At 40.6% G+C, this 27,525-nt stretch overlaps 1 protein-coding gene across 1 annotated transcript; it reads right to left on the reverse strand.

Annotated features, from left to right (window-relative positions):
- Positions 1 to 4,108: 4,108 nt before the first annotated feature.
- Positions 4,109 to 27,265, reverse strand: SPCS2 (signal peptidase complex subunit 2). Its single transcript, XM_049780566.1, has 7 exons — positions 27,258 to 27,265; positions 24,626 to 24,818; positions 24,331 to 24,579; positions 11,039 to 11,122; positions 9,830 to 9,990; positions 7,055 to 7,189; positions 4,109 to 4,985 (listed from the first exon to the last, which is right to left on the reverse strand). The coding sequence occupies exons 1-7, from the start codon at positions 27,263 to 27,265 to the stop codon at positions 4,799 to 4,801; spliced, it is 1,017 nt and encodes a 338-aa protein (XP_049636523.1). The 3' UTR covers positions 4,109 to 4,798.
- Between the last annotated feature and the right edge of the window lie 260 nt (positions 27,266 to 27,525).

Genomic DNA, 27,525 nt, shown 5'->3' on the forward strand with positions numbered 1-27,525 from the left:
GCCCTACCCAGCCCTACCTGCTGTGCTATTGCTCCAGTCCAAAGAATTAACTCTTAAAATGAGCATCCTACCCAAATTATAATACAGACACAATGTAATCCCCATCTAAATACTGATAACATTATTCAAGAACTTAGTACAAATGCTAAGTATAAATAACATTATATGGGACATAAACTCCAGAATAGCCCAAGCAACACTGAGAAAACTGTAATTCCCTGACTTGAAATTCCATTAAAACTATTAGTAATCATTATGTGATACTGAAATAAGAGATTTCCAGACCAATGGAATTAAGAGCCAGAGATACACACACACCCTCAGATATATGGCCCAGTCATAATGAAGCAAGGGAAAGCCTGATGAGCAACATGATACTGAGAAAATAAGCCCTGTGGGAGGGAAGGGAAGTGGAGAGGGGACAGGAGAAAGGAGGAGTAAAGAAAAGAGAGGAGAGGGGAAGAGAAGGGAGAGGAGAAGAGCAGAGAGAGGAGAAGAGAGAGGAGAGGGGAGGGGAGGAGCAGAGAGAGGAGAGGAGGAAGGAGATTCTCTTACACTATACAAAAAAGTTCATTCAAAGTGGATTAAAGGGTGTTGGGGAGACAATACAATTAGTTGTTGGTAGGACATTTGCCTTGCAGCCGACTCCAGAATCCCACATGATCCACCAGGAGTGATCCCTGAGAGCAGAGCTAGGAGTAACCTATGATCACCATTATGTATATCCCCACCCCAAATAGAACAAAAATACCCAAAGTGGATTAAGGACCTTTAATCCAAAACTATACCAGAATCCAGAACTTTTTGTTTCTTTGTTTTTGTTTTTGGGTCACACCCGGCAGCACTTAGGGTTTACTCCTGGCTCTGTGCTCAGAAATCACTCCTGGCAGGCATGGGGAACCATATGGGATGCCAGATTTGAACCACTGTTGGTCCTGGGTCGGCCGCTTGCAAGGCAAGCTCCCTACCGCTGTGCTATCTCTCCGGCCCCCAGAATCCAGAAATTTTACCAGAATCTAGAAAGTACACAGAAGAAAAACTAGGCAGAAGCCTCTTAAGATATGAACTTCATGAAATCATTGGAGAGGTTATCTTTGATGATTTGATTCCATTGTAGCAATCAATCATCACAAATTGACCATTTTCTGTTAATTCTACTTGTCATGCCTTTAAACTTTGTTGGAACAAGTAATATGGAATAAATGTTATATGCTGTCAAGGGGGCAGGCAGAGGGGGTGGGAGGGAACCTGGGGACATTGGTGAAGGGGAGAGGACATTGGTGGTGAGATTGGCTTTAGAATATTGTATGACAAACAACTTTGTAAATCAAGGTATCTTAAGGGGTGGGGGATAGAGCACTTGCCTTGCATAAAGCTGACCTAGGTTTGATCCTTGGCCTCCTCTACTGCCCCTGAGCCCTGGCAGGAGTAATTTCTGAGCACAAAATAAGGAGTAACCCCCAAGCACTGTAGGTTGTCACCCAGAAACAAAACAAGAAAGCAGGATGCTAAAACAATGGCATCAAGTTTCCAAAAAAGGTGCTGCTGCTTAGTATGATGAGCAGTTTAACAGCACAGGAGACAGCTGCTGGACGAAACATTTGGTTAAATCAAGTGGTACAAGGTAGCCAAGGAAGATCCGCAGTCTCATGAACAAGTTTGATCAATAATGGGAAACAATCCTGTACCAAAAGTATGAGGGGGGAGGATTGGAAGACTACATACAACACAACGAGATGTTAACCCACTTCTTCAGCAAATCTGTTATCTATGAACTGGTTTTGGGTTAGAGAAAAGTCTTACACAATCCGTGAAGTCTTAGAAATCGTTAAGTGTAACACAGAAATATATTTAAGGTATCAGAGCACACATCTTCTTTATAGATTTAAGGACTGTTTTGTATGTCTGTCCTTCTATAGAGTATGTACTTGATAGTGGAGGGTAAAAAAACCATCATAATCTCAAAAGGGCTAGTTTCCTTATACTCTTTCCTATGTTCATAACTAGGTCCCAGAAAAGAAGTGGAGGGCCCGGAGAGATAGCACAGCGGCGTTTGCCTTGCAAGCAGCCAATCCAGGACCAAAGCTGGTTGGTTCGAATCCCGGTGTCCCATATGGTCCCCCGTGCCTGCCAGCAGCTATTTCTGAGCAGACAGCCAGGAGTAACCCCTGAGCATCGCCGGGTGTGGCCCAAAAACCAAAAAAAAAAAAAAAAAAAAAAAAGAAAAGAAGTGGAATTTATTCAATGTCACAATTTTGTTTCCCAGTGTATTTTTTCCCACTTGGAAATTTTTTGTTTTTTTTGGGGCCACACCTGGCGGCACTCAGGGGTTACTCCTAGCTCGGCGCTCAGAAATCGTTTAAGGCAAGTTGGGGGGACCATATGGGATGCCAGAAACTGAACCGGGAACTGTCTGGGGTTGGATGCATGCAAAGCAAATTGCCGTGCTATCGCTTCAGCCCATTTGAAATTTTAAATACCATAATTTATAAAGTTGTTCATAATAGTCATTTCATGTATTCAATATTCCAACACAAGTCCTTCCTTCACTAGTCCAAGTTACCCACCATTCACCCCACTCCAGCCTGCTTCCTTAAGCAGACACAAAATAGTTTACTTTATGTTGTTTGTTACAATATATATCTCTTAATGGTGTTACTGAAATTCTTGTCCACAGGTTTGCTGAGCTGTTAGGTGCTTGGTAGTTGAGCCTTCTGTGCTTACTGAACTTAGTGGGCATCTACACAACTTTCTCATCTATTTTCTGTGTTTCTACTGGGCAGTGAGTACTGTGGACTTTGGAGATGCCTTGTGGCCACATATGGAGGCAAGAGCTCCCACAGCAGTCATCACTAGTATGTTTAAGCATCACTGCATCTTAGATCTACAAGGTTTGGCAAGGAGGCAGCTTCTCACAGAAATCAGTCATGGGGCCAGCTTTTTAAATATGAGCAGAGGGTCTGAGTGGCTGGTTATGCTAGGTCCTCCAATAGGGCAAGGACTGGGCCAGCCCCATCGAGAAAAGGCTGATCAGACCTACCAGGTTCAGCATAGCAGAGCATCTCTCAATGTCACAAATTAAGATCAAGCCAGAAAAAAAAAACCAAAATCAGTTTCTTGCCTCTTACTTGAGGATCTAATTTTTCTCCGTCTCCCAAAACTCATTCCCCATTTCAAACAGTGAAAGATTGTTTAAAAAAACAAACAAACAAAAAAAAAAAAAGGGGCCGGTGAGGTGGCGCTAGAGGTGAGGTGTCTGCCTTGCAAGCGCTAGCCAAGGAAAGATCGCCACCGCGGTTCGATCCCCCCAAGCCAGGGGCAATTTCTGAGCGCCTAGCCAGGAGTAACCCCTGAGCATCAAATGGGTGTGGCCCGAAAAACCAAAAAAAAAAAAAAAACCCCCCAAAAAACCCAAACCCAGAAAAAACAAACAAAAAAACCTTTCTTACCAACGGAAAAATAGTTAAATAATAAACATTTATACTACAGAATATCCTACAGCTATTAAAAATGAGTATAGTGGGGGAAGCGGAGTGACAGTATAGTGTGTAGAGCACTTGCCTTGCACACGGCAGAGCCAGGTTCAATTCCTGGCATTCCACAAGGTCCCCTGAGTCAGGAGTGATTTGAGAAGAGAGCCAGGAGCAACCACTGAGCATCACTGAGTGTGGCACAAAACAAAAGAAAAAATGAATATAGAGTTGGAAAGTACAACGGTTTAGGTTTGGCATTGCAGTAACCTACTCTGATTTGATCCCCAGCACTACATAGGGAAGCCTAAGAAATGCCAAGAGTGATACCTGTGCATGAGGAATAGCATCTCACTCTACAAAAAAAAAAAAAAAAAAAAATGGGGGATGGGGAAGGGTTTGACATGTAATATTGTTTTTAAAATTTTATTTTGCTGGAAAGATATCTCAACCCCAGAAGAGTCTATATGGAGATTCATGTTCATATACTACTAGAAAACTATCTCAGATCTTTACCAACCAACAGTTTAACTAGAGGTCTCTGAATGAGAGAAAAACAAAACAAAACAAAAAACCAATGGTAGGTGTGAGAGTATTAAAATTCACTGTTCCGTTCTTCCATCAAAACTATGAATCCATTTTTTCACAGCTTTCCTTTTATTGAAAAAAATTTTAGAAAATGGGAGTTATAAAGGGCACAATTAAATCAATAGGATTTTACTGTGGAAAACATACAATATAAAACTGAAAATTCCAGTAGCTTCTTTAATTGGTTGAGCACAAAATGTAACAGGCAGAGGTCTGTTTTAAACAAATGAAAAAGGTATGATTCCCCCCCAGTTATCCCCAAGTATCAGATATACTAGATATACACACCCACAAAAATGGTGTGTGAATGAAAGCTGTAATACACAAGTTGTATCCTGAAGTAAGGGAAATAGCTGTTTAAATAGGAATTAACACAGGCAAGCCAGAGATTAATTTTAAAAGTCAAGTCTTTAAATGTTGCATGGCACAAAAGCTATATACTCTATAAAGTACTGCTACATAATAAGAACTCTATACAGCTTTTAGCAAAAATGCTTTTCTAGAAAAGCAAATAAAAACAATGTGATTGATCAGCAGACCAAGGAGGCTACAGCTAGATAGCATAGCTAAACTTCTCAGGTCTAAGTTAGAAAATCCTACTTATCCATAATGGACTAAAAACTCAGAACAAAACAGGGACTTTTTAAACACTTCTTTTTTTAACCATTTTACATTCTCTGTTTCTTCCCCTCTCACCCTGTAATTCAGTGTTATCCACAAAGTTGCTGCTTTTAGATTGGCTATTTTATTTTTCTTTCTATGGCAAGACTGTCATGGAGCCTGGAAATTTCAGGCTCATATGCATCCATGACCAGTGTCCCACTGTGGTCAAAGAACTTAGCAATGGACTTGGTGAATTCAGCTTCTCGCTGCTGCTTTGTTCTCCCACTGATGAAGGTCAGTTTCAGAGTGTACTTGTCATCAAACCTATGCAAAGACATAAAAATCAAATAGAGATTCAAACAATAATGGTAGTATCAAATATTTCCAAAGAATAGATAGATTTAACTACTGGTGATGTAGAAAAAACACAGCCTAGGCTTTAAAAAAAAATAACAAAACACTTACCAAGCCCTCCCACCAAGGCTCAAGATCTAATTCAAAGGTGTTGCCACATCTTCCCTGATTTGAATAATGTGTACTTCTTCTATCCTGTCATAAAATGCTATGCCTGATGATCATGATCTCTCACCTCTGGACCCAATAGCTGTTATGCTAATAGGGCCTTCATAGTTAACACTTCTCTCCCATCTCACACGATTAGTTCCCATTTGCTAATAGTATATTTGTACAGAAACTATTTTGGGAAAGCTTCCCCAAAGCACTCCCAAACTGGATCCTATGTTGCTTCTTTGTCCTCCAAAGCACCAATGATGGAGAGTATTCTCAAACAATGAATGCTTATAATGTGCCAGGCCTACTGGTAAGACTTCCCCCATATTGTTAATCTCTCATAACATCATCCCTTGATGTAAGTTTATGTATTTATATTCTTCACTAGACTGAGGGATTCTTCAGGGAAGGGGAGGAATGGTCCATACCAGCAATGCTCAGGATTATTTCCTGACTCTGTATAGGAGCTTAGACTCTGGTAGTGTTGCAGACCAGATGCCGTGCTGGGGACTGGATCTAAGCAAGGCAAGTGCTTTATCTCCTGTACTATCTCTACAGCCCTTAGACTGAGATTCTTGAGTGAAAACATTTGTCTTCCTGTGCTTTCTTTTTTTAGATTGACATTAACATTAGGCAAAGTTTTAGCAATGAATAAAAAAGCCTTTGTTTTCACAGATATTCCCTAACAGGTTTGATCATTCTGATATCAATCTGGCTTGATTACAGTTACTACCAAGATCCTAAGCTAGGGATATCACTACTTTACTACATAAATCTCACAGAAATTCCTTAGCTACATCTTCAAGAATCCAGAAAACCAGTACCAAGTTCACTTGGTTCAATGTTTATAATTGCCTCCTGGCAGGGAGACATTCCTCCCTCAATATTACAAGTTTCTTTCTGCATATAACTATAGTATATTCAATGAACTACCAGGCTGATATAACCTTCAGATAAGACAAAGCCTTGAGCACTTCCAGATCTGACCCCAAACAAACCACATTTAAAATTATTAACAAGGAGAAAATGATCCATGTGTCAAAAGCTGCTTAAGTGGAATGAGGAAAGGAAAAGTAAAGTCAAGAAGAGGAGCAAAGAAATATGAAGATCATGTATGAAGAACGAAAATAAAAATACTTTTTTTTTAAGCTGGGAGACATTACATTTGTATGCCAAAAATAAAGATTCCACAAAAGGAAGCATAATGGATATAATGGACAAATGGAAAGCCTTGAAATAGGACCTTGGAAAGAAGGTGGAGTAAGATAAGCACTAGATAATGTCCAGAAACTTATGAATGCTTTTCTCTTCTCAATTACAACACCACAACAACAAAAGCAGCTTAGAGTGAATATGAGGGAAAGTGCAAGATATATATATATATATATATATAGGGTCTGAAAACCCTCTAGGAAAATGAACAAATAACCAGTGAATTTTAGAAATGCAAGAAGCTGGGAAAGAGAGACAGTGAAAATGATTAGGCCCAAAGTACTGTGAATACCATTAGAGCTAAAGAATTTCTGAAAAAGGAGAAATTGGGTCATGGAGACAGAAAATGATGGGGTTCTTTGACAAGAATGGACTTCACATCTTTGCCATTTATATCTGTATTCTGCCTGGTTCAATTAACTGGCCAAAAGGAAAAAAGAAAATCCTTTTTCCACGAAGTATTTTTCCTTAGTTTATCCTCAGAGCATTTCTGTGATAATGCAATCTCAGAAGTGCAGAGCTTTAAAAACCCTTTTAATTACACCTTCTTTATTTTATATGACAAGTAATATAAATTTTACAGAGCAGTACGTAACAGTCTTGTTGACAATGGCTCAACATCCTGGTAAAATCCAACCTCAAGACTGAAGAATCTATAAAGTTACCCATACCTTTTGAGACTGGACGACAGTTGCCAAATATCATCAGGATCCATCCCTGTAGGATCTTTCCGGTGAGCCACAAGAAAGATGCTCTTCTCCTTATATGAGGTATAAATGGTCAGAATCCCCATCATCACAAAATAGGTTCAAATAAAGTTAAGGAGAACACATATAAACATACATGTAAATTGACTAGAAAAGGTAACACAAACTTTTCTAACCACCTAAAGAAGAGTTCTGTTGTCTTATACAAACACTGACATTTAATTACTTCACTCTCATCCTTTTATTTATGCATCACAAGAAGCAAACTTCAGACAGTTCTCCAGAGTAGAGGGAAAAAACAGCTTGCCCTTTTTTTTGTTCTCACTTAATTTCTCAAGACTTACATTTAATCCTAAGTACTCAACTAATTTTAATGATATTAGGTGGAAGAAAATTGGCTTCATCTTCATTTACCATATGAATATTTACATTCTACATATACATTGGCTAATATTTGGCTTTTAACAATAACTACCACATCTTGAGTTCCCACTGTGTGATACAAACTTCCTTAAGAGATGTGTACATATATCCTTGAAATTTTATGAGAGAGATAGAAAAATAGAATACACAGTGTTTGATCTTTGGAGTAAGGTAGACTAGATCTGATTTCTAGTTTTTAATGAATATAATCTTGACAAATTATTTTTTCCAAGTCATAGAATCATCATCACTAAAAATTACCATGAGACTTAGAAATATTATATTTGTATGTGATGTCCTAATATATACATATAAATGTATGTACATGTATATAAAATATTTGGTTATAAATTTTTGTTTTGGGGCCACTTCTGGTCTTAATTCCTGGCTCTGTGCTCAGGGATCAATCCTAGTGGTGCTCAGAGGACAAAACACAGTGCTGGAGATCAAATCAAAGTATATGTAAGGAAAACGACTTAACTTTTGGTTAATCCTAAAATTTTTTGTTTTAAACAAATTAATCCATCAAGATAATAATCTTATGAGACCAAATCTTTATAATAAAATTGCTCTCATTGTTCAGAAATCCTTGGAATTCCTTTGGAAACTGTCTCCAGAAATTAATGTATACTCTTGAATTCCAGTAATACAAAAAAATGCAGTAATTATTGTAATTATTATGTCAAATGCCAATGCTAAGGACTAGGATTTGGGTTTAATTTGGTGATAACAGTTTAGATTAGAACTGCTTTAATAAATGGCTTACTAACTGCTTCTAGAAGTAAACAGCAAAGTGAAGGTTTTAGAAATATTTCAGATAGGGGCCGGAGATAGCATGGAGGTAAGGCGTTTGCCTTTCATGCAGGAAGTCATCGGTTTGAATCCCGGCGCCCCATATGGTCCCCCGTGCCTGCCAGGAGCAATTTCTGAGCCTGGAGCCAGGAATAACCCGAGTGCTGCCGGGTGTGACCCAAAAACCACAAAAAAAAAAAAAAAATTTCAGATAGCAAAAACACTATTAAAAGAAGTAAACTGCTGACACCAGAGCAATAACATAATGGGTAGGGCATCTCTGCCTTGCACATAGCTGACCCATGTGCAAACCCTAGCATCTCATATGGTTCCCTGAGTCTGCCAGGAGCAATTTCTGACTACAGAACCAAAAATAGTCCCTGAGCACTGTGAGGTGTGTGGTCCAAAAACTTATAAAAAAGTAAAGCCTACCAAAAATGTTTTTAAATAATTAATGCATGGGGCTGTAGTGGTAGCACAGCAGTAGGGTGTTTGCCTTGCACATGGCCGAGCTGGGATGGACCCAGGTTCGAATCCTGGCCTCCCATCTAATCCCCCGAGCCTGCCAGGAGCAACTTCTGAGCGCCAGGAGTAACCCCTGAGTGCCACCAGGTAAGGCCCCAAAACCAAAATAAATAAATAAATAATGAACAGCTGACACACAGTAGTCTCTTAAAAGTATTATGCCTTTGAATAGGATTTTAAGCCTTTGTAATTTAAAATGGAAAAATACTCAAAATGAAGGAAAGTGCAGAGTCAAGGGAGTGATGGAGTGAGAAACTGGGGCCACAAACATGTACAACTGGGATTGTAACACTATAATAAATAAATATTCTATTTTTTTAAAATGCACAGAGTAAATAATAAATATGATTCTATATTATAAAAAAGAAAATAGGAAACATTCCAGGCTAATTCTATACCAAACACACTATATAATCACTTTGTATAATCTAATTCTGAGTGCACATTATTCATATTAACAGCAGTCTCAAAAAAAGTCAAGTTCTTATTTGCACAAAGATCACAAAACACCCTGGATTTCAGACCCAGGTTCCCAAACTTCTAAGTTCTCAATTCTAAAATTACACAAGCCATACTGTAACCTCATGCTTAGTACAGTACTCTCCAGTTCTGCCATCATCTTCAAGGAAAGCTGAATTGTCAAGATCTGATATTCTAATATCCTGGAATGAGTGGTTCTAAGTAGCCTGAATTCATGGGATAAATTCTGTTCTAGAAGTAAGAGCTAAAGTCTTAGAATTTTTAGAACTCTGTGTACTGCTATTAAGTGCTTATACTTGGATTATCATAACCATTATAACAACATCTAAACACAAATTGAAAATAGCCTTAAGAAATAAAAAATATTACCACATAAATTTACAGCTTCCACAACTCATAATGTTAAATTCTATTATTAGTAGACTAACATCGGTTTGTTTAGTGGGTTTTTTTTTTGGTAGGGAGGACAGAAAAGTAGTAATAATCACTAGAAAACAAACCTGATTTTAAAAAGGATATGATATGACGCACAAAGCCAGAACAGGCTTGGACTCTGGAAAGGGGTGCATATAATCCCAAATCAAAGCTACTATGGCAAAAAAACATGAGATGGTACAGATAGTAAGGCGTCCGTCAATCAGACCAAAATTCTCCACATACTTGTACTTTTCCAAAAGTACCTAATGAGAAAAACAAGAAATTGGACCAATTAAGAATGCTTCTTTCCAAATGTACCTGCTTTTATTTTTAATTTCTATGATAAAAGAATTATAAAAACAGTTGTCTCCAATCAAAAACCACATAATCAAAAAGTACTCAGACTATTTACAAGGGACTCCAAGGGGAATAATTCTGATCAAATTCTCAGAAATTTCCCCAAGAGAACCTAAACATTATTTATTTATTTATTTTTTGGTTTATGGGTCACACCCGGCAGCACTCAGAGGTTACTCCTGGCTCTCTGCTCAGAAATCACTCCTAGCAGGCTCGGTGGGACCATATGGGGTACCAGGATTCGAACCAATGACCTTCTGCATGAGAGACAACGCCTTACCTCCATGCTATCTCTCCGGCCCCAACATTTTTTTTTACTTTGTTAGAAATGAGAGACAATTAAGCATGAACAAATGTCCTATGTCCCCTGAACCTTCTCAACTCTTGAGAAATTAAACTCAAAACAATACCTTATACAAGCTCTCTTGAATTTAAATTAGAGAATTCATGGGAAAAGTTTGCATAGCTAGCATTACTTTTATTTATTCATTAATTTTTTGGATTTGGGGACCATAACTAGTGGTTCTCCAGAAACTATAGAGTTCAAGGAATTGAACCTAAACCTTTCATATGTGCATGCACTCCAGCCTGTTATCTGTTAAGTCCTAATACTTATTATATGTTAATATACATATATTGTATGGATTCTAGAAACTACCTTTGACTTAGTTCCTAACACTGAAAAGGAAGGTCACTCCAAATAAGATGAAAAAAAGAGTCTGTAGGGGCCAGAGAGATAGCATGGAGGTAAGGCATTTGCCTTGCATGCAGAAGGTCGGTGGTTCGAATCCCGGCATCCCATATGGTCCCCCGAGCCTGCCAGGAGTGATTTCTGAGCAGAGAGCCAGGAGTAACCCCTGAGACCTGCCGGGTGTAGCCAAAACAAAAACAAAGTCTGTGGCAGATGGGCCATCATTTGTATACAGGCTAACATTCCCCAACTCAAAAAAATACCTTTTTGGCAGAATCATCCAAAGAATTTTTCACAGCTGATCCATCCCATTTGTCAATTTTCACAGGCTTGTCATCAATCTTCCACTATAAAACAAACAAAAGAATTGTGCATCAAAGTTTGTGATGCCTTACTAAAAGTAAACAATGACTTTCTTAAGGGCATTCTCAAGTATACAGGACATCTATTAAGAAAAAAAATGCATGAGTCCTTGTATTCTGTGACCAAAAAACTCAGAAAGTACCTAAAAGCTAACTTTCAGATATTAATAAAGTGAGGCTCTGTCTTTTAACACATATTTGTTAACCACATTTTACTAGTATATCTGGTAAACCATTCATAACTCCACCCCAAATCCAGTGTTGTTTTTGGGAATTGTTTGAATTAAAAGCCAAGATCTTTGTAAGTTTTGAGACCCTCTCTACCTTTGTAGGTTCAGAAAATCCCCAGACTGAGCTCAGAAGAAGTGGTTCTCAGGCTGGGATGATACAGCATGCAGCCAACAAAGGTTCAACCCCAGCATTCCATATTCTCCCCAAGCCAGTTGGGAGCAATTTCTCAGCTCAGAGCCAGGAGTAACTCCTGAGCACGTCTAGGTGTGGCCCCAAAATAAAAAAAAGGAAAAAGAAAAAGAAATGGTTCTCTCAAATTGTTAACAGCTGCTCAAAATGATATAGCATCTATCAAATTAAAACAAAAAAGGCACCTGAAAATCAAATTTCTACCTCTCTAGAAATTTTTCTATACTTGCCTCTATGAAATAACATATAAGGCTACTCATTGCAGCACATTTATAATGGTAAAAAATCATAAGAAGGGGCCGGCGAGGTGGCGCTAGAGGTAAGGTGTCTGCCTTACAAGCGCTAGCCAAGAAAGGACCACGGTTCGATTCCCCGGCATCCCATATGGTCCCCCTCAAGCCAGGTGCAATTTCTGAGCGCTTAGCCAGGAGTAACCCCTGAGCATTAAACAGGTGTGGCCCAAAACACCAAAAAAAAAAAAAAGAAAGAAAAAAATCATAACTCAAAGGCTCATTTATCAAAGATCAGTAAAACAAACTATAATACAGCTCTAGAGAAGGCTCTCTATAGGAGGATAGAAAAAGAAAATATTGTTTGTTTAGGGGCCACACACAGTGAAGCTCAAGGCTGAGTCTGCACTCAGGAATTACTCTGGGCAATTTGAGGGAACATAGGGAATTCTAGGGATGGAATTTGAGGATGGAAGCCTCCTACAAGGCAAGTGCCCTATACTCTGGACTATCTCTGGAGCCCCTATCTTTACAGTTAAATGTGATTATTATACAGCAAAATAACTTCTCAAGTGAAGTAATTACATGAATATAGCTTAAATAGGAAGCTAAAAATAATCTGATGAATTCTTTCTATAAGAGCATACATAATAAAGCCCAACTTAATTTTTTAATAAACAGTGAAATGCTGGGGCCGGAGAGATAGCATGGAGGTAAGACAATTGCCTTGCATGCAGAAGGTCGGTGGTTAAAATCCCGGCATCCCACATGGTCCCCTGAGCCTGCCAGGAGCGATTTCTGAGCAGAGTCAGGAGTTACCCCTGAGCGCTGCCAGGTGTGACCCAAAAACCAAAAACAAAAAAACAAAACAAAACAAAAAAAAAGGTCGGGTCACAACTAGACAGGAACAATGAAATGCTGTCAATTTCATTAAATTATAAATCAGCTGGCAATCCAAATTTGACATCAGAACATTACCTAATTGAAGAACACAAAAGAGAACCCTCATTATCTTTTGAAATGAGCATAGTTCAGATATACCCTATAAGAAATAAGGAAACAACCAAAATACCTACAAAAGATAATTGGAAAAATTTTAAAGAAATGTAGAAATATAATTCACTTAAATTTTATTATTTTACTCGTTTTTTTTGTTTTTGTTTTTTTTTTTTAGAAGGCACAAACAGCAGTGCTCTGTGCTTGGGGAATCACTCCTGGCAGGACTTGTGGGACTAGATGGGGTTCTAAAGAATGAACCTGCCTCCTGAAATTGATTTATAAATTGTGATTCTACATGTTATAAAACTAAATTGTTGAGTAAAATTGAAATAAAACCACATTAAAGTGATTAAAATCTAATCAAGATTTGTTCTGCATCATTTCAAAAAAAAAAAGCATAAGAATTTTCCTTAAGAAAATGACTCACAAGGACTGAGAGATAATACAGAGATTGGTACTGCCCTCTTGAAGATCAATTCCAAAAATGGGTCTATCGCTTTAAGAGCAAAGGGTCCTTTCAATTAGAAACTCCAGTGTCAAACTGAGAAGGGGTTGCTTTCTGTACAGCATTGTTGCCCCGCTTTCTACCTGTTTTGTCCTATTAAACCTTTCAGAGAAAAGCCCGTTTGGCTGAAGTTGTTCAGAGCAACATCAGTAGGGAGACATGTTTGTTATGTTGCCCAGTATAGTCCTGGAGGCCAAAGAGTGGGGTGGCGTGGGTTATCCCTGCACTGCAGGATAGAATGGAACCACAACCTCAAGTGCCCCCAAAGAACTGGTGGCCAAGTACGTGAACTACTGAGAGGTGTGGGCTGGAAGTGGTCAGTGTCCTTGGGCCTCCCAAACACCACTTAGAAGTGTACCCGCCCCAGCAAAAGAAAAAAGAAAATTACTGGCAAGAGAATGTCACATTTGTTATCATAGCCTCTCAGTCTACAAATCTAACAGGACAACTAATTTTTTTTGGATTTTTGGCCACACCTGTGACGCTCAGGGGTTACCTCTGGCTATGTGCTCAGAAATCGCTCCTGGCTTGAGGGACCATATGGGACGCAGGATGAAATCTTGGTCTGTCCTGGGCAAGCGCCCTAACACAGTGCCATTGCTCCGCCCACTCCCACCCCCCATTTTTTGTTGTTGTCAAAAAGAGCTTTGTAAAATGGAAGATTTGGAATTCAGGGAGTTCTGGGCCACATCTGGTGGTGGCTCAGGAACCACTCCTCATCTCTTTGCCAAGGAACTATGTAGTGCTGGTGAGCAACCAAAGCCTTTCCACATGGAAAATAATGTGCCTTTGAGCTATCTTTCCAGCCCCATGACACCTAATTTTAAAATTGTAAAACGAACCAAGAAGAAAATGGCTTTCTAGCTAAACCTCATTTATAATGAAACCCTATGCAAAAAAAAAAAAAAAAAAAACCTATAGAGACAGAATCTACAATGCAATCTGATTTACTAAATACTGAAATTCATTAAAAAAACTAAGAGTCATTCCAAAAAGAAAAAATCTTATTCTCATAGAAACTCAGCCAGACATTCACTATCTGCACAGCCTTAAAGAGTCTTGTGCCTATAATTCAAAAGATAATTTCATGGCAATATTCAGGAATAAAGTAGAGAAACTATTACTGCATGTGCTAAAATAGCCTCAGCTCTAACCCCGTTGTTTGGAACGTAGAATCAATCTTCAGTACGTAGAAGAGGAACATTTTCAGTGAATTACACAAACCACAAATCCATAATCTAATTTCTAAGAAGATGTAACTATCATTTATTTTTGTCTGCATGATAAAACTAGTTATTTCAAGGCAAAAAACACCTTGGTTATAGTAAAGACACAGATATAAAGGCAGTATGTGCTTATTTTTTCTTTTATTTTAATGAAAATATTTTATTTATGCAACATAGTTACAAACATGTTCATAATTGGGTTTCAACCATAAAATGCCCAACCCCCCCTTCACCAGTGCAACTTTCCTGCCACCAATGTCTCTCATTTCCCTCCTTCCCCATCTCCTGCTGTATTCAAGACAGGTATTGTATTTCTCTATTATTGTCATGGTATTTGTTAGTGTAGTTACTTCTCTAACTGCACTTACCACTCTTTCTGGTAAGCTTCATATCATGGGCTGGTTCTTCTAGCCCTCATCTCTATTGTCTCTGGGTATTATTACTATTTTCTGTCTTTAGTATTTCTTAAATCTCACAGATAAGTGAGACTATTCTATGTCTATTTCTCTCCCTCTGACTTATTTCACTCAGCGTAATAGTCCATCCATGTATAGGCAAATTTTGACTTCATTTTTTTCTAACAGATACATAGTATTATACCATTGTGTAGAGTTTCTTTAGCAACTCATCTATTGTTGAGCATCTGAGTTGTTCCCAGATTTTGGCTATTGTAAATAGTGCTGCTATGGACATAATAGGGCAGAGGACATTCATTATTGTACTGTGTTTTTGTGGTCCGAGGGTATATCCTAGGAGTGGTACTGCTGGATCATCTGGGAGCTCAATGTCATTTTTTAAGGAATATCCATATTGTTTTCCAGAAAGGCTGGATTAGTCGGCATTCTAACCAGCAGTAATGAGAGTTCCTATCTCTGCACATCCACACCAGCAGTGGCTTTTCTTGTTCGTTGTAATGTATGCCAATCTCTGTGGCGTGAGATATCTCATTGTTGTTTTGATTTGTATCCCCTGATGATTAGTGGTATGGAGATTTTTTCATGTGCCTTTTGGTCATCTCTATTTCTTCCTTGAGGAAATGCCTGTTCATTTCTTCTCCCCATTTTTTGATGGGGTTAGATGCTTTTTCCTTGTTGTCAGGACCTTGTATACCTTACATATTATACTAGCCGCTTATCTGATGACTACTGGGTGAATAGTTTTCCCCATTTCTTTTTACCCTACTTTTTCTTATAAAGTGCAGAAGCTTCTCAGTTTGATGTAATCCCAATTTGTTTATCTCTGCTTCCACTTGTTGGACTGTGGTGTTTTCTCCTAGAAGATGCTATTAGTCTCAATGTCATGATATGTTTTGCCTGTTTTCTTCCATATAGTTTCAGGTCTGATAACAGGGGTTTTAGTTTTAATCCATTTGATTTGACCTTTGTGCATGGTGTCAGATGGAGGTCTGAGTTCTTTTTTGACGTGGCTGACCAGTTGTCCCAACACCACTGATTTAAAAGGCTTTCCTTGCTCCCTTTACAAAGATTTATTGATTGTATGGCTGGGGGGTCATTTTCAAATACTAGAGTCTATTCTACTGATCTGAGTATCTGTTTTTGTGCTTTTTTCCTTACTTTCTTTTTTTGGTTTTTGGGCCATAACTGATGATACTCAAGGGTTACTCCCGGCTATGTGCTCAGAAATCTCTCTTGACTTGGGAAACCATATAGGACGCTAGGGAATCGAACTGTGGTCTATCCTGGGTTAGCGTGTACAAGGCAGACGCCCTACCGCTTGTGCCACCACTCCAACTCCTATGCTTACTTTTTCTATTATTTTTTAATTTTTATTTTTTATTATGAGAACAATGATGCAAAGAAAGAGGACAAGGTAAGGACAATTACCCATAAACAGAGTTCTCAGAAAAAATCCTCTTGCTGATGCCTAACTTTTGAACTTACAAAGAACATTAAGAAAAATAAAACAGGGGCCGGGCGGTGGCGCTGGAGGTAAGGTGCCTGCCTTACCTGCGCTAGCCTAGGAGACGGACCGCGGTTCGATCCCCCGGCGTCCCATATGGTCCCCCAAGCCAGGAGCGACTTCTGAGCGCATAGCCAGGAGTAACCCCTGAGCGTCACTGGGTGTGGCCCAAAAACCAAAAAAAAAAAAAAAAAAAGAAAAATAAAACAGAAGCCATGTACAATTACTTTGTCCACAAGTCCCCAGATTGTAGTACAACTTTCTCTAATTTATTTTTCTTCATTCTCAAAAACTATTATTCAACCAAAATGGATCTTCATGTTCTACACTAATATTAACAGTAGCTTAAACTTATCCCTCACCCACACATTTTCAACAACCCTTACTGCCAAATTTGAGGGGTAGAAGAATAGTAAAATAATAATAAAAATAATAATAATAATAATAATAATAAAAAAGAAGGCAAAGATTGGTTTCCTTCTTGTGATATCCTGTAAGATGTTGAAAGGAAATGTTCTGTGCAGACAAGAGTTCACAGGGTGGGAGACTAATCCCCTTGCAAAACCTGCTTAAAATAATGGTTCTTGGCTGGGAAGGAGCTAGTATAGTATCCCTCACTGATTAAATATTAACTGCATTAAAAATGGTCTACTGTGTCCCAATCATTTATGTCAACAATATGGCTTATGAAAAACAAGAGTTTTTCCTTTCAGGAAGTCTGAAAATTGAGAATTAATAACGCAAAGAGCACCTATCAATTCCTTAAAAGAAAAAAAAAAGTGGGCACTGTGTTTCTACTGAACTTCTGGAAGATAACATCTCCCAGGTATTGTCACGTCATATTGTTTGTGGCAGAAGTACATTCTGTGTATTTTACTGGGACTTAGGCACCTTCACTAGGCTTCAAGTCAGTTCCTATGCACCCTTCTCCCTTGCTATAATACATCTTTCCCATGAGTATCATTATATACTGAGACCTGTGAATCCTAATGAAACACTTTAAAATGAGTCATCTGACCATAGCCCTCTTTTTCTCAGAAACCATGTCTTCCTTTTTTCTTGGTTTACTAGCCTCTTGATTCATACAAACACATCTAGTGGCTTGCTTCCTTGACAAATGACACAGGGGAAATAAATTTTGAGAATTTAAACTTAAAATGCATTTAAATACATTAAAATTCTCTTTATTGGTTTTTGGGCCATACCCAGCATGGTATGGTACCATATGGTACCATACCAGCATGGTAACCCAGGGGTTACTCCTGGCTATGCACTCAGAAATCACTGGCTCAAGGGACCATATGGGATGCTGGGGATCAAACCCAGGGATCGAACCCAGGTCTGTCCTGGGTCAGCCCTGTGCAAGGCAAACACCCTACTGCTGTGCCATTACTCTGGCCCCATTTAAAATATCTTTTTACACTATTACATGTTTAAGTAAAACAAGTAAACATTCTTCAAAAATCTGCTTCAACGTCCAATCACTGTTTTTTTTGTTTTTTTTTTTTTGTTTTTTGTTTTTTGCATTTTTAGAGTCAAAGACACAATAAACAGCAAACCATTTATTGGAACATAATGAGTAAAATTTCTAAAATATTAACTTTCTGCTGTAGTAAATGTGTACATGGCTGAAATAATCTAGCTTCTTGTCTACATAATTTAAAGGGATAAAGGCAAACACAAGGCATAACCAAAACCATCATTCACAAAATACACAGTAAATGCTATGTATTATGCTGTTGTTATTGCTTCTCCTTCAATCCTTAGAATAAATTAATAGATCACATACTACCTGCTAGGGATGGAAATTGGCATCCCTCCCTTCTCCCATACTCCTAATTAAGATTCTATACTTCATCAAGATCCTTGGAAGTGGAGCCAGTGGGAGAAAGCAGGTCATGAGCATTGAAGCTTCATGAACGAGATTAGTAGCTTTATAAAAACAATTTGTTCCCCCTTCCTCTGTTTTCCACCAAGTTAGGATTCTAGAAGACAGAAGTTCACAAGTTATTAGACTCTCACCAGAAACTCCTAACATGAGTGCCCCAATCTCAGGCTTCCCAGCCTCTAGAACTATTAAGAAATAAGTCTGTGTTTTCCTTCTAAATAGTATCCCAAATCAATTTTCTTGAATTGACTATGATACTTCTATTCTGCTTATGTTTTCTGAACTTAAGGAGATTGGAAGTCGGACAAGAGACAGTTTGATGAACTTGAGTGATGCTTTCACACAAGAGTTCTGGATTTAATTTCCAGCAATGCTGAACCCCCTGGAAAGCCTGAGAATAACCAGTTGTTATTCCATTTGTTTTCTGAAATAAAAATCTCAGAACTGGGGCGGAAGTGATAGCACAGCAGTAGGGTGTTTGCCTTGCATGCAGCTGACCCAGGATGAACACAGTTTGATCTCCGGTATTCCATATGGTCCCCTGAGCCTGTCAGTAGCGATTCTGAGCACAGAGCCAGAAATAACCCCTGAGCACTGCCAGGTATGGCCCAAATACAGAAAAAAAAAGTCTCAGAACTGGAAAAGACAAAAATTTTTAGAAATTGGAGAGTTCGAGTGGTAGAGTATATGGCACCCTGAGCCTCACTGGGTGTATCCCTGGTACCCCCTGAACTCTTCAGCCTTCAGGCCCATACCACAGGAAAAAGCATGGCCCTGGGTCCACCCCCACCATAACTGCATGAACACACTCATTCACATGCACACACATACTTTGCATAATGAAATAAGTCAAACACTACTGAAAGGTTGTTTTGTGAAAAAACAAGAAGTCCTACACCCCTAAGCACCACTAGGTATAGCCCCAGAATCAAAAATATAATATTGATAGAAACTGAGTTAGGTTAGTCTTTTCGTTATTGAGTTGGTATATGCCTTATTTTGTCTAAGTATATTATTAGATGTGTAATCTGCAAATATTCTCATTCTATGAATTGTTTTTTCATCTTAAAATTTTTCATTCTGATGAAGTAAAATTTTGGAATATTATAATTTAGTCTGCAGGCCAATATTTAAAGAGAAATGTTGTTTAAAGAGAAATGCACACAATTACAGGAATGTTGTAAAAATGCTAATCATTTTTGTAAAAGCCTTATCATAAGATATATGCAAACCACCGGAAATCTGCAAGGTAAGATACCATCAAGAAGAGCAACTAAGGATGGGGTGGGGGTGGTAGTTGATGAAACCTTTCGATCTTTCTTTCTTTTTTTTTTTTTTTTTTTGGTTTTTGGGCCACACCTGGCGGTGCTCAGGGGTTACTCCCGGCTGTCTGCTCAGAAATAGCTCCTGGCAGGCATGGGGACCATATGGGACACCGGGATTCGAACCAACCACCTTTGGTCCTGGATCGGCTGCTTGCAAGGCAAACACCGCTGTGCTATCTCTCCGGGCCCACCTTTCGATCTTTCAATCTCAAAACATGACTTTTGTGGACCTGGAGTGACAGCATAGCGGTAGGGCATTTGCCTTGCATGCAGCCAACCTGCGTTCAATTCCCAGCATCTTGAGCCTGCCAGGAGCAATTTCTGAGTGCAGAGCCAGGAGTAACCGCAGAGCACTGCCGGGTATGGTCCAAAAGACAAAACAATACAAAAAAACATGATTTTTGCACTATTAAATTAGTTAGTACACGATCTTTTCCAAATGTAGAATAGACTAACTCACTGTGTTGAAGCCAAGTTGCTTCATCTTTTGCTCTTTTAGATCATGTCCATATCTACAAAAGAGGAGTTGGAATAGAAATAGTTCAAGGTTTCTTCATCTTAAACATTTTAGAGGCCACTGATAAAGCAGAAACCATACACACAGATATACACATATCCCTAAAATTTAAGATGTCAGAAAACATACACCCCACACCTGAAAATGTCAGAACCAAAAAAAAAAAGGGATTGCCGTATTTATTCGAGTATAATGCGCACCCATGTATATAAAGTGCACCCCTAATTTTCTATTAAAAATCGGTATAATTTTGTTTCACACCAAGCAATGTAATTGACAAAAAAAACGTTGTTGAACACGTGCGGCCATAATGTAAATCATTTACTGACAAATCCGAAATAAAATGACCGGTAACAATATTTAAAATGCTTCAAAGTCAGATTCATCATCAGCTACACTAAAGAGTTGTTCCCATTCTTCTCGAGTTAATTTTTCATCAGTGTCCCAGCTGGCAGGAACATCTGTTTCTCCACTTTCTTCTGAGTCTGAATTCCACAGCAGGTCATCTTCTGTGCCATCCATTTGATTGCTGATGCCTGTCTTCAAAAAACTCTTGATGATCATTTCTTTTGTTATGTCTTCCCATGATGTCTTAACCCAGGATGTCAGGAGAGATAGGCCAGATTTCGAGGTTTTTTTCTTTTTTTTTTTTTTTTCTTTTTGGTTTTTGGGTCACACCTGGCAGTGCTCAGGGGTTATTCCTGGCTCCAGGCTCAGAAATTGCTCCTGGCAGGCACAGGGGACCATATGGGGCGCAGGGATTCGAACCGATGACCTCCTGCATGAAAGGCAAACGCCTTACCTCCATGCTATCTCTCCGGCCCCGAGGTTTTTTTCTTCACCCTCGTGTACAGTGTGTCCCTACAGCCCGGAAGAGGTGCAGTGCGAACTCACAATTTGCCTGCGCCCTCATTGGACCAGCCGCTACTGCCACCCCACTCCAGCCCTCGTTTATAACACGCACCCAAACTTTTTCTTTTTTGGGTAGAAAATTTTGCGCGTTGTACTTGAATAAATACGGTAAACTGTAACTACAAGTTAACTACAAGTACTGCGGAAACACACACACAGAACTAGGTTGCTCTCTATATTAAAACATGCTGCCATCCCAGGTTCCCACCTCCATAGAATCTTAATTGGGTCCAATATGAAGTCCAGAAATCTGTATTTTCAACTAAAATCCAAGGGAAACTGACATAGAATCTTCTTCATGCTATGGAAAAAAATTATTTGGATCAGAGTGGGTGGGTGCTTGCCTTGCATGTTGACCCAGGTTTGATCTGGTATTATTAGGTATAAGCTAAAAGATTATATTTGCATATCTCTTTTTAGAATCAGGAAACTAGAAATGCTTTACTCTTAAAGCAGTTTTATTTCAAAAGTCCGCATCTGTTTAGGGAAAGCTAGAATCACATCTGCCTCTTTTTATTACATTCTTCAAAGCAAATGAAACTAAAGCTACAGGAAACAAAATTTATAAACTATTCACAAAGATGTATACAAATCAAATTAGACTGCAAAGATACAACTCTCAATCTCAAGAGCAGAAGGCTCTCTATTCATTCAGATCCCCATTCCAAGTAAGAGTAAACAATTTTTTCCCACGTTCTGCAAGAGAGCATTCAGTTTTCAGAGGATCTGAGCAATCACCCCAATCACCCCCTAAGGCTGTCACTGAAGACAGTGGTAGCAGATTGGAGGGATTTTTCTCTACAAAATTCAAGGCTACAAATACTTTGTGCTGCTCCCTATAGAGAATTAAAGAACTTTGTGTCCAATTCACAAATAATTGGAAGCTGGCAGAAAACAAGATGACCTATCACTAAGTCTCATTTTAATATCCATGAGCAGTAAGTGCTAGGGTGGAGAACAACATAAAGAATGAACTGAATTTTTTCGTGAAAAAGTACCATAACAATTCTCTCTCTTCTCTCCCTCCCTCCTCCTCCTCCTCCTTCTCTCTCTCTCTCTTTCTTTGGTTTTGGGTCACACCCGGCAGTGCTCAGGGGTTACTCCTGGCTCTCTGCTCAGAAATTGCTCCTGGCAGGCACGGGGACCATATGGGATGACCAGATTAACATTTTTTTAAAAAGAAAAGTGGCTGCTTCTTTTAAATTGTATAATATCTGACCAGTCCTGGGTCTGCCACTTGCCAGGCTAATAATGCCCTACCGCTGTGTTATCTCTTCAGGCCCTGTTTTTCTTCTTTCACTCACTTCTGTCACATGCTGTTCGGTGAGGTCTTTTTTTTTTTTTTCATCGAATATTTCAGCTACATGAGTTTGGATTTTGTCAGTTTCATGTTATTCTTACAGCCTCTTTACAAAGAACACTTATCTTTATCATAAAATTTATCTTTTAAATGGGCTTATAATATGCCCCCAGTTTGCATAAAGAAAATTAGGTCTGTCCTAAAATGTAACTTATCTATAGCTATGTATGTAGCTTCAGAACAGTTTCATAATCTTTTCCAGTTGTGGCCACCTTTCCCTTGTTTCCCTCCTGTGGGCCAGGAGCAATTTCTGAGCACAGAGCCAGGAGTAATCCCTGAGCCCTGCTGGGTGTGAACCAAAATCCAAACAAACCAAAAAAAGTTAATCTTTTGTTAAAGATGCCCAAATCCAGTTCTTTCCATCACATCAGGGTGTCTCAGAGTGTTCTGCATGTCCCAGCATGCCCCTCTATGCCTTATGTCGAGAAGCTAAGCAAAGAGAAGAGCAAAGAGAATTGTACTAGAATAAGCATAGATGCAAGGAGTATCCCAGCAAGAAGACAGGATTTGTCTAAGATCACAGATTCCTAATTCTCTTAGGCTCTGGAGCAACCTGAACATGGGCTAAATGGAAAACCATGCAAAACCAATGGCACTCAAAAAGAAAGGTCAAAGTACTTAGGTCTGAATCCCTCAATGTGACCAAGTATTTCTTTTTATTTTTTTAAGTACCCATCACATGCAAAGCATAGATAAGCCTGTAAGTTGTTTTCCATTAAAGTAAAGCATTCTATTTAAAATTTCTCATCATACTAGTCCCTGGCTTTTCGATAACTGAAAGGATCCTGGGGTTACAATTAAGGCTTAGATCCCCTTCACAGACAAGCAAATGGGTGTATGAACTAGTAATAGTATTTCAAAGCTACAAAACAATGAGATTGGGGCCGGAGAGATAGCATGAAGGTAGGGCGTTTGCCTTGCATGTAGAAGGACGGTGGTTGGAATCCCGGCTTCCCATATAGTCCCCTGAGCCTGCCAGGAGCAATTTCTGAGGAAAGAGCCAGGAGTAACCACTGCCGGGGGTTACACTGCCGGGTATGACCCAAAAAACAAACAAACAAACAAACAAAATATAATTAGAGAGCAGAATCAGTATGAAAACCCTGATCCCCATGCAGCTGTGGCTGTCAAGAAGACATGCAAAGGACTAACAAGACGAAGCCTGAGCAGTATGCCTTTTGCCTTTCACAAGCCCAAGTGGCTGGGCTTCTTCGCTGCTGGGGTAAGGGGCCAATTTTTTGAATTGGACGAGAAGGGGCAGGGCAAGCAAGAGGCTAGTGAAAGAGAGAGATGGCAGCTGTCTCAGTAACACCACTCCGAGCACCGGCTGGGTGGCAGAGCGAGAAAGTGGGGACAGGTGGGTGGGTGGCCAGAGGCAAAAGCGATCAGCCGAAAGGCTTCCTACCAGCTAGCTCAGTAGGGGAAGCCAATCTTCCAGGATCGTCAATATTCCTGGGATGGTAAAGCAAAAGCCCTGACACGTCGCAAGCCGGAGAGAGGCCAACGGGGTGCTTTGGAATGTGCAGCGACGCGCAGGGCTGGCTGGTGATGGAGAATGTGGACTGAACATCCTGGCAGGTGCTGTTCTGATTTCTTCGGGGCTTCTGCTTTCCAGAACAAGGAACACTTGAGGCTTTGCACACACGACGGCATTGAAAAATAGGATGAATGCCCTCTTCGAATGCAGAAGAATTCCTGAGCAAAACTGTCGGATGTGGTGGTGCAGAGCATGGGCTGCAAGCGCTCCTGGGCTTTCCTGGAAGGTGGGACAGACCCAGAGGCTCCCTCGCAGGAGGCCACGGCGCGGGGATGCTGCCTCTCGCCTCGCTGAGCCTTCCTCGTTAAGGACCGTCCCCCCCTTTTCAACCCCGCCCGAGCCGACCCTCCTCACCTTATCCAACAAGCCACCTCGGCTCCCGCAGCTAAAGCCACCGCCCGCACCGCCGCCGCCGCCGCTAGATCTCCCGCCTTGAGCCGCCGCCGCCATCTTCTCTGCCTCCGCGGCTCCCGGGCCCTTCGACTTGTCGCCAGGCGATTGGCCGGAGCGGGCGGCGTGACGTACGGCGCGGAGCCCGTCGGGATCCGTAAGTGGGCGGGCCCACGAGGGCGCCGGCGGAAGTGGCCGCGGGGCTTGCCGGGACTTGTAGTTTCGGGAGCCGGTTGCCGAGAGACTGCCTGCTGCCTGCCTGCCTGCCAGCCGCCGCTGCGCGGTTGCTAAGGGGTGGGAGAAGCCGGACGACTGTGGCCGTCGCCACCGTGGAGCGGCTCAAAGGAAGTCGAGAGGGTCCCAGGCGCGCCTCCCGCCTGGCCGGGACGTCGCTTTTACGGACGCCTCGGAAGCGGCGCAAGCGACGCCGGAGACAGGTGCCGCTGCAGGAACTGGGTGTCCGCGAGGGTTAGCGAGCTCCCAGCCCTCGGGACAGCAGAGCAGAGGAGGCAGGAGTTCTCTCTCTCTCTCTTTCTCTCTCCTCTCTGTCTCTCCTCTTTTTTTGTCTCTCTCTCCTCTTTCTGTCTCTTTCCTCTTGCTGTCTCTCTCCTCTCTGTCACTCTGTCTCATTTCTGTCTCACCTCTCTCTTTCTCTCCTCCGTCTGTCTCTCTCCTCTTTTTCTGTCTCTCCTCTTCTGTCTCTTTCCTCTTTCTGTCTCTCTCCTCTGTCACTGTCTCCTCTTTCTCTGTCTCACCTCTCATTCTCTCCTTTCTCTCTCTCCTCTGTCTCTCTGTCTCTCCTCTTTCTCTGTCTCTTCTCTTTCTTCTCTGTCTCTCTCCTCTTTGTCTCTCCTCTCTGTCACTCTCTCTCCTCTTTCTCTGACTCTCTCTTTCTCTGTCTCTCCTTTCTGTCTCTCCTCTTTGTCTCTCCTCTTTCTCTGTCTCTCTTCTCTTTGTCTCTCTCTGTATCTCTCTTTCTGTCTCTCCTCTCTTTCTGTCTCTCCTCTCTCTCTGTCTCTCTTCCTGTCTGCCTCTCCTCTTTCTCTCTCCTCTCTGTCACCCTGTCTCTCTCTCCTCTTTCTCTTTCTCTCTCCTCTCTCTGTCTCTCCTCATTCTCTCTCTCTCCTCTCTCCTTTGTCTCTCTGTCTCTGTCTGTCTCTCTCTTTCTCTCTTCTCTTTCTGTTTCTCCTCTTCCTGTTTCTCCTCTTTCTCTCCTCTGTCTCTTTGTCTCTCTCCTCTGTCTCTCTTCTCTCTCCTCTTTCTCTCTCTTCTCTCCATCTCTCCTCTTCCTCTCTCTCCTTTCTGTCTCTCATCTTTCTCTTCTTTTTCTGCCTCTCTCCTCTTTCTGTCTCTCTTCTCTTCTGTCTCTCCTCTCTGTCTCTGTCTCTCTCTGTGTCTCTGTCTCTCCTCTTTCTCTCTCCTCTGTCTCTTTGTCTCTCTCCTCTGTCTCTCCTCTCTCCTCTTTCTCTCTCCTCTCTTCTCTCCATCTCTCCTCTTTCTGTCTCTCTTCTCTTCTGTCTCTCCTCTCTGATCTCTCTCTCCTCTCTGTGTCTCTGTCTCTCCTCTTCCTGTCTCTCCTCTTTCTGTCCCTCTGTCTCTCTCTCTCCTCTCTGTCTCTCAGTCTCTCCTCTCTCTCCTCCTCCCCTCTCCCCCTTTGTTGATTGGCAGTTATTAGTAGTAAAGCAATGGAGGACTCACCTTACTGAATACTTGCCTGCTGCTTCTGGATAGTGTCTGTTGTGGGTTTCCAGCCATCCTCTCTTGACAGTCTTGTGGGAGGAAAAGAAGATGCTCCCCAGAGTCGGACAACTTGGATCGATTGGCCTGGATGGTTCTACTTTTCCTCATTCAAAATGTATCTTATACTAGATTTTACTAATTCATCTTTTCCCCCTACCATTGACTGAGCATCAACGTTGCACGAAACTGAGGGATACAGGAAAATCAGAAGAGTCGTGTTCCTGTCATTCGTGGAACTCCTGACCCAGTGACAGATTTATCACAAGAGCATTGGCTTGTGCTGCGCCCTTTTAGAGTTTCATTTGTTATTTGAGCCCCTAGAATCTTTTTAAGTGACCAAATGATTGAATAAATACTGGTGCTTTCTCTGGAGTTCCGGTCCTTGTTGGCATCCCTGAGGCTATATCCTTGAGTAAATGGACAAAGTTATTGTCTGGATAAAGCTAGCATCCATGTTTTCCTATAGTGAAATAATATTAAAGAACTTTCTTCCCGCTGGAGAAACAATCCAAAGGCCCCTGTAACTTTTTGTTGTTTTTCATCTTGTCATACTTTTTTTCTTTTCCAAGTCAGCTCTAACGTCACCTCTTCCTGGAAGCCATCCCCAATCTTTCCTTCTTTCCTCTTCTCTAAACTGCATAGCTTTGAAACTGAATTCATCCATGGCTCAGATTCATTCAAAAGTCACTCTCCTTCTTTAATGGACTGGCCTCTGAAAAAGATGCCAAAGCATCTTTAGATAGTAGATCTTTAGATGATTAAATGTAGGGACCAGAGAGGTAGTCTAGTTGGCCTGGTGCTTACCTTCACTGCAACCAACCCAGTTTCTATCCTTGGTACCCAGTATGATCAATAATTATTTATTGTAAACCCACACCTTATCTACTATAGACTATCATCATTGAAAACATGTGTTTCATAGCATGACATAAAGACTTACCTCACCTTCCAAACTAGAATTCCTCAGCTTAACTTTTGGGTTTTGTTTTGTTTACTTATCTTGTGTTCCTCTACCTTTTTCCTTTGGTCTTGAAATGATGCTAACTTGTGCTGACTGGGAGTTGATGCATGCTTGGCTGACTGTTATCCTTAGACATTGTTTGCTGTGATGTCCACTGGAAGTTACACATCAGGTTGCAGTACTCACATACTTGGCCATGCTACTCTGAGGTTTGTGCTTCTTTCTGGATGGTGCCTTCACATGTATTCATTGTGGTGGCATATTTCCTACAGATCATGCTTCAACATCTTTTCAGTTGTGATGCTCCCTTAGCTGTGATGCAGCCAAGAAATTATTTGCAGAGACAGGGTTTACTGGCAGGCTCAAACAGCAGAACTTCCAGAATTAGGATCCCAGAATTTGAACTCAAGAACTTAGGTTTGCAAAGTAGATACTCTGAACACTGCATTATTATTCCA

Source organism: Suncus etruscus, chromosome 9 (genome assembly GCF_024139225.1).
Source record: "Suncus etruscus isolate mSunEtr1 chromosome 9, mSunEtr1.pri.cur, whole genome shotgun sequence".
NCBI lineage: Eukaryota > Metazoa > Chordata > Mammalia > Eulipotyphla > Soricidae > Suncus > Suncus etruscus.